This window comes from Melanerpes formicivorus, unplaced genomic scaffold, assembly GCF_026170545.1.
Source record: "Melanerpes formicivorus ecotype bairdi unplaced genomic scaffold, bMelFor1.0.p_v2 SCAF_39, whole genome shotgun sequence".
Lineage (NCBI taxonomy): Eukaryota > Metazoa > Chordata > Aves > Piciformes > Picidae > Melanerpes > Melanerpes formicivorus.
Genome location: NW_027142391.1, coordinates 72,155 through 85,166, shown reverse-complemented (window position 1 = coordinate 85,166; position 13,012 = coordinate 72,155). Strand labels below are relative to the sequence as shown.

The following is a 13,012-nucleotide window of genomic DNA, read 5'->3' as shown; positions in this document are numbered from 1 at the left end:
GCCGCCTCCCCCAGCGCGGCGCCGCCTCCCCCAGCGCGGCGCCGCCTCCCCCAGCGCGGCGCCGCCTCCCCCAGCGCGGCGCCGCCTCCCCCAGCGCGGCGCCGCCTCCCCCAGCGCGGCGCCGCCTCCCCCAGCGCGGCGCCGCCTCCCCCAGCGCGGCGCCGCCTCCCCCAGCGCGGCGCCGCCTCCCCCAGCGCGGCGCCGCCTCCCCCAGCGCGGCGCCGCCTCCCCCAGCGCGGCGCCGCCTCCCCCAGCGCGGCGCCGCCTCCCCCAGCGCGGCGCCGCCTCCCCCAGCGCGGCGCCGCCTCCCCCAGCGCGGCGCCGCCTCCCCCAGCGCGGCGCCGCCTCCCCCAGCGCGGCGCCGCCTCCCCCAGCGCGGCGCCGCCTCCCCCAGCGCGGCGCCGCCTCCCCCAGCGCGGCGCCGCCTCCCCCAGCGCGGCGCCGCCTCCCCCAGCGCGGCGCCGCCTCCCCCAGCGCGGCGCCGCCTCCCCCAGCGCGGCGCCGCCTCCCCCAGCGCGGCGCCGCCTCCCCCAGCGCGGCGCCGCCTCCCCCAGCGCGGCGCCGCCTCCCCCAGCGCGGCGCCGCCTCCCCCAGCGCGGCGCCGCCTCCCCCAGCGCGGCGCCGCCTCCCCCAGCGCGGCGCCGCCTCCCCCAGCGCGGCGCCGCCTCCCCCAGCGCGGCGCCGCCTCCCCCAGCGCGGCGCCGCCTCCCCCAGCGCGGCGCCGCCTCCCCCAGCGCGATAAAAAGCGGGGCAGCCCCTCAGCTGTCTCTCTTTCCTTCCATGATACCACATGGGGGTGGGTCATGATGCAGGAGAGGAGCAGGTGAGTGAGGGGCGGGGGATGCTGCCCAAAAAAGCTGCCTGAATGCTCTCAGAGGGGATGAAAACCATGAAAAAAATGTGTTAGTGTGAGGTATTCCAGCAGAGAAAAAGCTGTGCTCTTAATCGAGAGATTGCAGAACAGTAGTAATGTGGATGCAAAAAGGCTTTGAAATTACTCTTATTTGCAAACTAAAAAACCCCACAAGACACACAAAAGAAACATCACTGGTTTTATTTTTAGTTTCTTAATTTGAATGGGAAGTCAAGGGGAATATAGAGGCATGTGGGGACCAATGGAAGGTCTCCTGTGGGTATTTTAGTCGGATGGTTAGGGTTAGTTGTGGTGGTGGGGGGAAAGCTTTGCAGTAGTGGCCTTTGTGGCGGGGGTCCAAATAACCCTAAATATCCAACTAATCATTTGGGAGACTCTCCAGAGGCCCTCCTGATTCCTCTATGTGCCCCCAAATTCCCCTTTGATACCCCCAGGTGCACCTTAGGTGCCAACCGATCCCCTTAAGAGGGGTGGCAACACTGACCAGTTAGGGGCTTCTCTTGCCCCTGTGTGTGGGGAGCAGCTGAGTGCGGCCCTCTTTGAAGGTTTTTCCATTTGTATTGAAAACTAAGAAACAAAAAGAAAAAAACCCCAAAGAAACAAAGAAGGGCAACCCCCCCTCCCATGACAGACAAAAAGGAAGGTCTACTGTTTTTATGTGATACATGTTGTATTTATGCTTTGAAACCCTGTTTTACTCTCCCTAGAATTTGCTTTTACATTCCAGAAGCTCTCCTGTTTAAGTGGATGTAGAAGAATAGTATGATGTGGGAAGATGTTTTGGGATAGCTTTGGAAGACTATGGGGAAGATTTGCCTTTGCTCGAGTCAGAGAAAGCTATGTTTTGCCTTTGACTCTGAGAGTAATGTAAACACTTTGGAACCGAAGGAGAGAAACTGGGCAGAGTTTGGTTGGACGTGTTAAAATAGTTTTGTTGTTACAACCTACTGTATGCCTTAATTACACGTATGCCAGTAGAAAATGCCCAACTGAGATGTGCCACGTGTGCCTTCTGATTAGACTATATAACTTTGCTGTATAATGTAATAAATGTCTTCAGCTGCTTACATCTGGTCCAGAAAGCACTGCTCGAAGTAATTAAAACATCAATACTACACCAAATGGTCACCCCGGACAGAGGTAAGTGACTGGGGAAACTGAGGGTCGGTGCCTCCTGTTGATGAGCACGTATGGGTAATCAAAGAACAAAAGAAGATAACTTGATACTCAGAGTCATTTACTTACATCTTGGAGGGAAAAAAAAGGGCAACAATGTAGAATGAAAAGACATGGGTGCGGGGAGGGATGGCGGCAACAAAAGTAAACAAAATTGTTACATCTTCCCTTACAACACAGGGACTAATTAAAGATTCTTTAGATCAATTAGCAGAGCATTATAAAGCTGTTACAATAGTAATGCCATTTCACCAGAACAAAGCTCTTCTTTGACATCTACGCCCCCCAGCCCCTCTCCCCCACCATGGCCACTAAGCTCACCTGCACCCCTGAAGCTGCAGTCACTGGCACCTGGCCAATAGCAACAGCAGCCCACTCCCCCCCTGCTGCTGGACACCCCCCCACTAACTCTTAAAAGTTTTTTCCATGTGTTTTAATTGTGGACAGAAGGGACACTTTAGGCAAAAAGCATGACTTGGGAGAAGATGACTGTCCTAGAAGCCTGTAAGAAACACTGATTGCCAGATACTTTTGTGTACTTTAGGAACTGCTGCTGTAAGTTGTATGCACTGACATCCAGCAATATGGAGTGAGAAGAGACAGTGGCATCTGCTACAAGCACCTCGAGTTTTAGGCTCAAAAACATCAATGTAGCTCAAAATTGCTGCTATTACCTCCTATGGAAGTCTCCATGCCTTCAGGGAATCCTACATTTGACCTGGAGGCTGCCTGGAAGGGCAGCTGGTGTGAATTCGGTGGCTTCCTCCCCACCCCCCTTTTGCCCCCCCCCCCTTTGTCCTTATGGTGCCTTTGCTAGCCGGCCGCCTCCCCCCCCCCCCCTTTCTCCCCCCCGTTCTGATAACCTCTCTAGTCTGTGAAAGTTGTGTTCTGATTTAAAGCAACAATGATTATTTCATTATTTCTGATTGTGATGTGTTTTAGAGATTTATTTTTGTTTTTAATAGTTGTTTTACCTGTAAGCATAATGAATAGTAAGTATTTAGTATTTATAAGTATTAAGTAATTAGTGATTGTACTAAGGTACTAAGGTGTTAGGATAAGAGTTTGATATAGGGATATTATAGAATGAGATTTCTGTTTCTTTGTATTCAAAATCGTTTTAAGAGAAGCATTATATATATTAAAAAAAAAAAGATGCATATTTTATAACAGGTTGGATGTGTTAAAATAGTTTTATTGCAACCTATTGTATGCCTTAATTACACGTATGCCAGCAGAAAATGCCCATTTGAGATGTGCCACGTGTGCCTTCTGATTAGACTATATGACTTTGCTGTATAATGTAATAAATGTCTTCAGCTGCTTACATCTGGCCCAGAAAGCACTGCTCGAAGTAAAACCTCTATACTACAGTGTTAATTGGTAAGAAGGGAGGCTTTGAAATGGGGTATGTGCAGTGTGTATCTATCATATGCAAAGAGTGGCTTTTTAAAACGTATCGATTTTGTTGTCGATTGGTTGTTTTTTATGTGAATGGAAAACCCTCTGAACAGAGGCTGGCTGAGCCTGATAGGAAAAATTAACCGTTCTGTATAAAATAAGAATTAACATGGGAAAAGATTAACCTTTTATATAACCTTCGGCGGCTCGGCTGGGCTCGGCTCCCTTCGGCGGCTCGGCTGGGCTCGGCTCCCTTCGGCGGCTCGGCTGGGCTCGGCTCCCTTCGGCGGCTCGGCTGGGCTCGGCTCCCTTCGGCGGCTCGGCTGGGCTCGGCTCCCTTCGGCGGCTCGGCTGGGCTCGGCTCCCTTCGGCGGCTCGGCTGGGCTCGGCTCCCTTCGGCGGCTCGGCTGGGCTCGGCTCCCTTCGGCGGCTCGGCTGGGCTCGGCTCCCTTCGGCTCCTCGGCTGGGCTCGGCTCCCTTCGGCTCCTCGGCTGGGCTCGGCTCCCTTCGGCTCCTCGGCTGGGCTCGGCTCCCTTCGGCTCCTCGGCTGGGCTCGGCTCCCTTCGGCTCCTCGGCTGGGCTCGGCTCCCTTCGGCTCCTCGGCTGGGCTCGGCTCCCTTCGGCTCCTCGGCTCGGCTCGGCTCCCTTCGGCTCCTCGGCTCGGCTCGGCTCCCTTCGGCTCCTCGGCTCGGCTCGGCTCCCTTCGGCTCCTCGGCTCGGCTCGGCTCCCTTCGGCTCCTCGGCTCGGCTCGGCTCCCTTCGGCTCCTCGGCTGGGCTCGGCTCCCTTCGGCTCCTCGGCTCGGCTCGGCTCCCTTCGGCTCCTCGGCTCGGCTCGGCTCCCTTCGGCTCCTCGGCTCGGCTCGGCTCCCTTCGGCTCCTCGGCTCGGCTCGGCTCCCTTCGGCTCCTCGGCTCGGCTCGGCTCCCTTCGGCTCCTCGGCTCGGCTCCCTTCGGCGCCTGCCCTTCCCAAGATGGCACCGCCCTCCCCGTGACGGCGCCTGCCCTTCCCAAGATGGCGCCGCCCTCGCCCCCTCGGCTCTGACCTAGCCAGCGTAACCCTCGTCCCCTCTGCTTTCTCCGCTCCGCATCATCTCAGTGTAGACTCTGCTGCTCTCTGGAGTTGTTTTGTCCCTGCTGCAGGACTCTGCCACGGGTCAGGGGGTGGGCAGCAGCGAAGGGGGGGTGGGGGTGGGTGTCGATTTGCCGCGGTCGGGAGCAGTCTGCTCCCAGTTCACGAGCTGTTCTCCTGTCTCTCCCAGCTCTTGCAGGCTGACCCCAATGCCCCCAGACTCGCCCAGCGATCCCAGGGTGAACCCAGCGCCTCCCAGTCTCTGCCAGTGCTCCCGGGAACTGCAAAATCCCTCTCCAGTCCTCCCAGGAACGCAGTGAGTGACCTCCTGTCCCACGCGGTGCTGCCAGTAAAACCTCTCTGATCCCATTCTCGGTGACCTCGCAGCAACAACAGTGCTCCCAGGAACTCCAAGATCTCCCTCAAGGGCTCCCAGTACTGCAATGTGTTCTCCCAGTCCCCCCCAGTATTTCCCAGTCCCTTCCCAGTTTGTCCCTGTCCCTCCCAGCTTGTCCCAGTCTGTAACAATCGCTTTGCTATCCCTACCAAGTCCCTTCCCTCACTGTCCCAGTCCATTCCCAGTTTCATTCCCAGTCCTTTCCCACTGCATCCCAGTCCCTTCGCAGTACTCTCCCATTCCCAGCCAAGTCCCTTCCCAGTTCCCTTCCAGTCCCTCCCAATTTCTCCCACTACCTCCCAATTCTTCTTAGTCCCTTGCCAGTCCCCTCCAGGTCCTTTCCAGTCCATCCCATTCCCACCCAGTCCCTTCTCCGTCCTATCCCAGTCCATCCCACTCCATCCCGGGCCCTCCCAGTCCCTTCCCATTCCCTTCCCATTCCCTTCCCAGTTCCCTCCCATTCCATCCCAGTCCTTCCCAGTCTCTCCCCCCCCATTCCTGTCCATCCCAGCCCCTCCCATTCCCTCCCCGTCCCCTCCCAGTCCGCCCAGTGCCCTCCCAGTCATTCCCAGTTCCTCCCATTCCCTCTCAGTCCCCTCCTGGTCCATTCCCAGTGCCCTCCCAGTCCCTCCCAGTGCCCTCCCATTTCACTCGGGTCCTCCCACTTCCGTCCAAGTCCGCTCCCAGTGTGTCCCAGTCCCTTCCCAGTTTGTCCCAGTCCCTTCCCACTCCCCTCTTTGTCCATTCCTTGTTACTTCCCAGTTCCCTTCCAGTCCCCTCCCAGTTTGTCCCAGTCCCCTCCCTGTCCATTCCTTGTCCCTTCCCAGTTCCCTTCCTGTCCCTTCCCAGTTTGTCCCAGTCGCTTCCCAGTTCCCTCCAAGTCCCCTCCCAGTTAGTTCCAGGCCCTTCCCAGTCCCTTCAAAGTTTATCCCAGTGCCTACTCAGTTCCATCCCAGTCCATCCCACTCCACCCAGACTCTCCCACTCCCCTCCCAGTCCCTTTGCATTACCCTTCTAGTTCCCCCACACTTCCCTCCCAGTCCCTTCCCAGTTTGTCCCTGTCCCTTCCCAATCCCTTCCCTGCCCCTTCCCTGTCCCTTCCCAGTTCCCTCCCAGTCCCCTCTCAGTCCACCCATTTCCTCCCAGTCCCTTTCCAGTCCCTTCCCAGGCCCTCCAAGTTTCCTCCCACTCCCTCCCGGTCCCCTCCCAGTCCTTCCAAGTGCCCTCCCAGGTCCTCCAAGTCCCCTCCCACTTAGTTCCAGGCCCTTCCCAGTTTGTCCCAGTCCCTTCTCACTCCCCTCCCAGTCCCTTCTCACTCCATTCCCACTCCCCTCCCAGTCACTTCCCACTCCTCTCCTTGTCCCCTCCTTCTCCTCTCCTTGTCCTTTCCATGTCCATTCCTTTTCCCATCCCAGTCCCCTCCCAGTTTGTCCCAGTCCCTTTCCAGTCCCTTCCCAGGCCCTCCAAGTTTCCTCCCACTCCCTCCCGGTCCCCTCCCAGTCCTTCCAAGTGCGCTTCCAGGTCCTCCAAGTCCCCTCCCACTTAGTTTCAGGCCCTTCCCAGTCCCTTCTCAGTTCCCTCCCACTCCCTCCCTGTCCCTTCCCACTGCCCTCCCTGTCCCTTCCCACTGCCCTCCCTGTCCCTTCCCACTGCCCTCCCTGTCCCTTCCCACTGCCCTCCCTGTCCCTACCTTGTCGTCCTCCATGTTGCTTCCTTGTTTCTTTCTTGTCACCTCCTTGTCGCCTCCGTGTTGCTTCCTTGTCCCTTCTTTGTCCCTTCCCAGTCCCCTCCCAGTCCACCCAGTTCCTCCCAGTCCCTTTCCAGTCCCTTCCCAGGCCCTCCAAGTTTCCTCCCACTCCATCCCAGCCCCTCCCATTCCTTCCTGGTCATTCACAGTGCCCTCCCAGGTCCTCCCAGTTCCCTCCAAGTCCCCTCCCAGTTAGTTCCAGGCCCTTCCCAGTCCCTTCTCAGTTTGTCCCAGTCCCTTCTCAGGTCCCTCCCAATCCCCTCCCAGTCCCTTCCCACTGCCCTTCCTTGTGCATTCCCAGTTCCCTCCCAGTTTGTCCCAGGACCTACCCAGTCCCTTCTCAGTCCCTCCCAGGCCCTTTCCAGTTCCTTCCCAGGCCCTCCCATTCCCTCCCAGTTCCCTCCAAGTCCCCTCCCCCTTAGTTCCAGGCCCTTCCCAGTCCCTTCCCAGTTTGACCCAGTCCATCCCAGTCCACCCATTCCCTCCCATTCTCCCCCACTCCCTTCCCAGTCCCTTTCCAATACCCTCTCACTCCCCTCCCGCTCCCTTTCCATTAGCCTTCCAGTGCCCTCCCAGTCGCCTCCCAGTTTGTCCCAGTCCCTTTCCTGGCCCTCCCATTTTCCTACCAGTCCCTCCCATTCCCTCCCGGTCCCCTCCCAGTCCACCCAGTTCCTCCCAGGCCCCTCCCAGTCTCTTCCCATTCCCTTTCCAGTGGTCACCCAGTCTTTCCCAGTGCCCTCCCATTTCACTCAGGTCCTCCCACTTCCCTCCAAGTCCGCTCCCAGTGTGTCCCAGTCCCTTCCCACTCCCCTCCCAGTCCCTTCCCACTCTCATCCCTGTCCATTCCTTGTTACTTCCCAGTTCCCTTCCAGTCCCCTCCCAGTTTTTCCCAGTCCCCTCCCAGTCCACCCAGTTCCTCCCAGGCCCTTTCCCGTCCCTTCCCAGTCCCTCCCGTTCCCTCCCATTCCCTCTCAGGTCTTCCCAGTTCCCTTCCCACTCCCCTCCCAGTTTGTCCCAGTCCCCTCCCAGTTCACCCATTTCCTCCCAGTCCCTTTCCAGTCCCTTCCCAGGCCCTCCAAGTTTCCTCCCACTCCCTCCTGGTCCCCTCCCAGTCCTTCCAAGTGCCCTCCCAGGTCCTCCAAGTCCCCTCCCACTTAGTTCCAGGCCCTTCCCAGTTTGTCCCAGTCCCTTCTCACTCCCCTCCCAGTCCCTTCTCACTCCCCTCCCAGTCCCTTCTCACTCCCCTCCCAGTCCCTTCTCACTCCCCTCCCAGTCCCTTCTCACTCCCCTCCCAGTCCCTTCTCACTCCCCTCCCAGTCCCCTCCTTGTCCCCTCCTTGTCCCCTCCTTGTCCCCTCCTTGTCCCCTCCTTGTCCCCTCCTTGTCCCCTCCTTGTCCCCTCCTTGTCCCTTCCTTTTCCCTTCCCAGTTCCATCCCAGTCCCCTCCCAGTTTGTCCCAGGCCCTTTCCAGTCCCTTCCCAGGCCCTCCAAGTTTCCTCCCACTCCCTCCCGGTCCCCTCCCATTCCTTCCAAGTGCCCTCCCAGGTCCTCCAAGTCCCCTCCCACTTCGTTCCAGGCCCTTCCTAGTTTGTCCCTGTCCCTTCTCAGTACCCTCCTTGTCCTCCCACTCCCCTCCCAGTCCCCTCCTTGTCCCCTCCTTCTACCCTTCTTGTCCCTTCCATGTCCCTTCCTTTTCCCTTCCCAGTTCCATCCCAGTCCCCTCCAGTTTGTCCCAGTCCCTTTCCAGTCCCTTCCCAGGCACTCCCAGTTTCCTCCCACTCCCTCCCGGTGCCCTCCCAGTCCTTCCAAGTGCCCTCCCAGGTCCTCCAAGTCCCCTCCCACTTAGTTCCAGGCCCGTCCCATTCCCTTCTCAGTTCCCTCCCACTCCCTCTCACTCCCCTCCCTGTCCCTTCCTTTTCCCGTCCCTGTCCCTTCCCACTTCCCTCCCTGTCCCTTCCTGGGTCCTCCCAGTTCCCTCCAAGTCCCCTCCCAATTTGTCCCAGGCCCTTCCCAGTCCCGTCCCAGTCCCTTCCTGTCCCTTCCCAGTCCCTTTGCACTGCCCTCCTTTTCCCTTCCCAGTTCCCTCCCAGTCCCCTCCCAGTTTGTGCCAATCTCTTCCCACTCCCCTTCCTTGTCCTTTCCCAGGCCCTCCCAGTTCCCTCCCACTCCATCCCAGTTCCACCCATTCCCTCCCGGTCCCCTCCCAGTCCGCCCAGTCCTTCCCAGTGCCCTCCCATTCCCTCCCAGTCCACTCCCAGTTCCCTCCAAGTCCCCTCCCAGTTTCTCCCAGGCTTTTTCCAGACCCTTCCCAGTACCCTCCCAGTCCTTTCCATTCCCTCCTGGTCCACCCAGTCCCTCAAACTCCCCGCACTGTCCCTTCTCAGTCCCTTCCAACTCTTTTCCCTGTCCCTTTTACATTCCCATCCCAGTGCCTAAGCAGTCCCCTCCCAGTCCCCCCCCAGTCCCTTCCCAGTTTGTCCCAGTGCCCTCCCTGTCCCTTCCCAGTCCCTTCCTGTCCCTTCACTGTCACTTCCCAGTCCCTTCACAGTTCATCCACTTCCCAACCAGTCCCCTCCCAGTTTGGCCCAGTCCATTCCCATTCCCCTCATAGTTCCCTCCCCATCCTTCCCAGTTCCTCCCATTCCCTCTCAGTCCCCTCCCATTTCACTCAGGTCCTCCCAGTGCCATTGCCAGTCCCCTCCCAGTTTGTCCCGGTGCCCTCCCTGTTCCTTCCCACTCCCTTCACACTCCCTACCCATTCCATTCCCAGTCCCTTCCAACTTTTTCCCCTTCCCATTCCCTTCTTAGTTCCCTCCCATTTCCCTCCCACTGGCTCCCCACTCCCCTCCCAGTCACTTGCCACTCCCCTCCCAGTCCCGTCGCACTGCATTCCCAGTCCTTCCCAGTCTCTCCCAGTTCCCTCCCAGTCCCATCCCAGTACACCCAGTTCCTCCCTGTCCTTTCCCACTCCCATCCTAGTCTCTTCTCAGTGCCCCCCCAGTCCAATCCAGCCCCTCCCAGTCCATCCCAGTTCCTCCCATTCCATCCCAGTCCCTTCCATGTCCCTTACTAGTCCCTTCCTAGTTTTCCCCAGTCCTTCCCAATCCCCTCCCATTCAACCCATTTCCTCCCAATCCTTTCTCAGTCCCTTGCCAGTCCCTGCCAGTTCCTCCCCAGTCCCTCCCAGTCCTGCCCAGTGGCCCTCCCACTCCCCTCCCAGTCCTCTTCAAGTCCCTTCACAGTCCCCAACCAGTCCCTTCCCCATCCCTTTCCAGTTCCCTCCCAGTCATACATGCACTACCTGGCAAGAGCCCTGATGGACAATTGGAAGCAGTAGCATCCCCACTGGGAACACTGGGAGACAACTGGGAAACAACTGGGAGCACTGGGAGCATGACCCAGGAATTCCCAGTACCCCCCCTCAGCCCCCCATTTCCCTCCACAGCCCTTTACAGCCTCCCAGTCCATTCCCACTATGTCCCCTCCCACACTGTCCCACTCCCTTCCCAGTCCCCTCCCAGTCCCTCCCTGTTTATTTCTGTCCCTCCCAGTACCTCCCAATCCCTTCTAGTCCTATCCCAGTATGGGAGGAGACCAGTAGGGACCAGGAGGCACTGGGAGACATACCTGGACCAGCTGGAGGCATTGCTGGAGCCCTGGGACACAACTGGAAGCAGCAGAAACCCAACTGGGAGCACTAGGGGTCCCTGGGAGGAACTGGGAGACAACTGGGAGAATCTCCCCATGACCCCCACTGCCCCCCTGAGCCCCTCCAGACCGCCCCAAAGTCTTTCCACAGTCTCTGAGTTCTTCCCAGTGCCATGTAGAGCCCTTCCCAGTACCTCCCAGTTAACCCTTAGACTTCCCCAGTGCCCCCTCACTCCCCCCCGTAACCCTCCCTACCCCAGATCCTTCCACAGCCTCCCAGTGCCCCCCCAATTCCCCTCCAGAGCTGTTAACAGCCTCCCAGTCCTTCCCACTATTGTCCTGAGCCCTTTCCAGTACCCTCCCAGTCGTTTTCCAATTCCCTCCCTGATCCATCCCACTCTATCCCAGTCCCTTACCAATCCCCTCCCTGTCCCTTCCCAGTCCCTTCCAACTCTTTTCCTTTCCCATTCCCTTCTTAGTTCCCTCCCAATCCCCTCCCACTGGCTCCCCACTCCCCTCCCAGTCCCGTCGCAGTGCACTCCCAGTCCTTCCCAGTCTCTCCCAGTTCCCTCCCATTCCCATTCCACTACACCCAGTTGCTCCCTGTCCTTTCCCACTCCCATCCCAGTCTCTTCCCAGTGCCCCCTTAGTCCATCCCAGCCCCTCCCAGTCCATCCCAGTTCCTCCCATTCCATCCCAGTCCCTTCACAGTCCCCAACCAGTGCCTTCCCCATCCCTTTCCAGTCCCCTCCCAGTCATACCTGCACTACCTGGCAAGAGCCCTGGTGGACAATTGGAAGCAGTAGCATCCCCACTGGGAGACAACTGGGAAACAACTGGGAGCACTGGGAGCGTGACCCAGGAATTCCCAGTACCCCCCTCAGCCCCCCATTTCCCTCCCACAGCCCTTTACAGCCTCCCAGTCCATTCCCACTATGTCCCCTCCCTGTCCCTCCAAGTCCCCTCCCACACTGTCCCACTCCCTTCCCAGTCCCCTCCCAGTCCCTCCCTGTTTATTCCTGTCCCTCCCAGTACCTCCCAATCCCTTCTAGTCCTATCCCAGTATGGGAGGAGACCAGTAGGGACCAGGAGGCACTGGGAGACATGCCTGGACCAGCTGGAGGCATTGCTGGAGCCCTGGGACACAACTGGAAGCAGCGGGAACCCAACTGGGAGCACTAGGGGTCCCTGGGAGGAACTGGGAGACAACTGGGAGAGCACTGGGAGTATCTCCCCATGACCCCCAGTGCCCCCCTGAGCCCCTCCAGACCGCCCCAAAGTCTTTCCACAGTCTCTGAGTTCTTCCCAGTGCCATGTAGAGCCCTTCCCAGTACCTCCCAGTTAACCCTTAGAATTTTCCCAGTGTCCCCTTAGTCTCCCCCCCATAACCTTCCCCCCACCAGAGGTCTTCCACAGCCTCCCAGTACCTTCCAGTACTGTCCTGAACCCCTCCCAGTGCTTCCCAGTCCTTTCCCAGTCTGGGAGGAAGCTGGTAGGGGCTGAGAGGCACTGGGAGGGACTGGGAGCCATACCTGCAGCAGCTGGAGTCAGTTCTGGAGCCCTGGGAGACAACTGGAAGCAGCAGGAACCCAACTGGGAGCAACTGGGAGACAACTGGGAGAGCAGTGGGAGCACTGTGAGTATCTCCTCATAACCCCAAGTGCCCCCCTCAGCCCCTCCACACTGCCCCAGAGTCTTTCCACAGTCTCTGAGTTCTTCCCAGTGCCATTCAGAGCCCTTCCCTGTACCTCCCAGTTAACCCTTAGAATTTTCCCAGTGCCTCCTCACTCCCCCCCAGTAACCCTCCCCCCCAGAGTCCTTCCACAGCCTCCCAGTACCTCCCAGTACTGTCCTGAGCCCCTCCCAGCCCTTTGCCACTCCCTTACCGCTCCCTTTCCAGCCTGGTTCCTATCCAGCTAGTCTGACCCCAGCATGTAGCAATGCCTGGGGTTGTTGTGGTAATGTGTAGAACCTGGCACTTGCATGTGTTCAATATCATGCCCTTGGACTCTGCCTGAAGGAAAACAGAAAGTATGTATGGAAGGTTTCAGGACAGGAAAGAACAACAGGCTGCTGACGACGGAAGAACAGTCTGATGATAAAGAAGAGCTGACTGCAGTAAACAGCCTGAAGTGTGAGACAGAAGGACGCTCGCCTCCGTGCTGGAGAAGCTCAACCTGCTATGGGATGAAGATAATAATGGAGAGCTGCATATCAAAGGAGAAAACTCAATTAGCAGCAGTGGTGCAAGAATGCCAAGGAATTGCTTAGCCTGCTTGATTTTTCCCACATACACTGCTTGTTCTGTACCACTAAACAATTCCTGCTTCACCAACCAGGGAGTCCGTGCATGCTTTCCAAACTCTGCCCATCTGTCCAGCCTGTCAGGGTCTGGAGCTGCGCGGGGCTTGGGGGGGTGGCTGCCGGCGGGGCTGCACGAGGCTTTGGGGGCTGGCTGCGGCGGCGGCGGCCGGCGGGGCAGCGCGGGGCTTTGGGGGAGCGGCGGCTGCTGCCTCAACTGTACCCAGAGATACCTGTAACTCTGTGCTTCTAGTGCATGCAATAATGACGGAAGTGTGGAGCTGTAAGTGATAACAGAATTGGCCCTTTATCTCTTTTTCTTTTCTAGTACACCCAGTGTTTCCCCACTCCTGTTAGGAGTCTTGTCTGCAGGACTCTTGCTGTTCTCCACATGTGGGGT

At 58.4% G+C, this 13,012-nt stretch overlaps 1 protein-coding gene and 1 long non-coding RNA gene across 2 annotated transcripts in view; both read left to right on the top strand.

Moving 5' to 3' along the window:
• Window positions 1-12,646, top strand: part of LOC137451017 (uncharacterized) — a 35,847-nt gene extending 23,201 nt beyond the window's left edge. The window contains exons 5-6 of the mRNA XM_068158081.1: window positions 11,850-11,947; window positions 12,363-12,646. Of these exons, the coding sequence (XP_068014182.1) occupies window positions 11,850-11,947; window positions 12,363-12,582 (318 nt within the window). The 3' untranslated portion in view covers window positions 12,583-12,646. The remainder of the gene's footprint in view (window positions 1-11,849; window positions 11,948-12,362) is intronic.
• LOC137451019 (uncharacterized) lies at window positions 786-2,969 on the top strand. The gene is made up of 2 exons (XR_010989706.1): window positions 786-823; window positions 1,935-2,969. It is a non-coding gene; the product is annotated as an uncharacterized lncRNA (long non-coding RNA).
• Window positions 12,647-13,012: the final 366 nt, after the last annotated feature.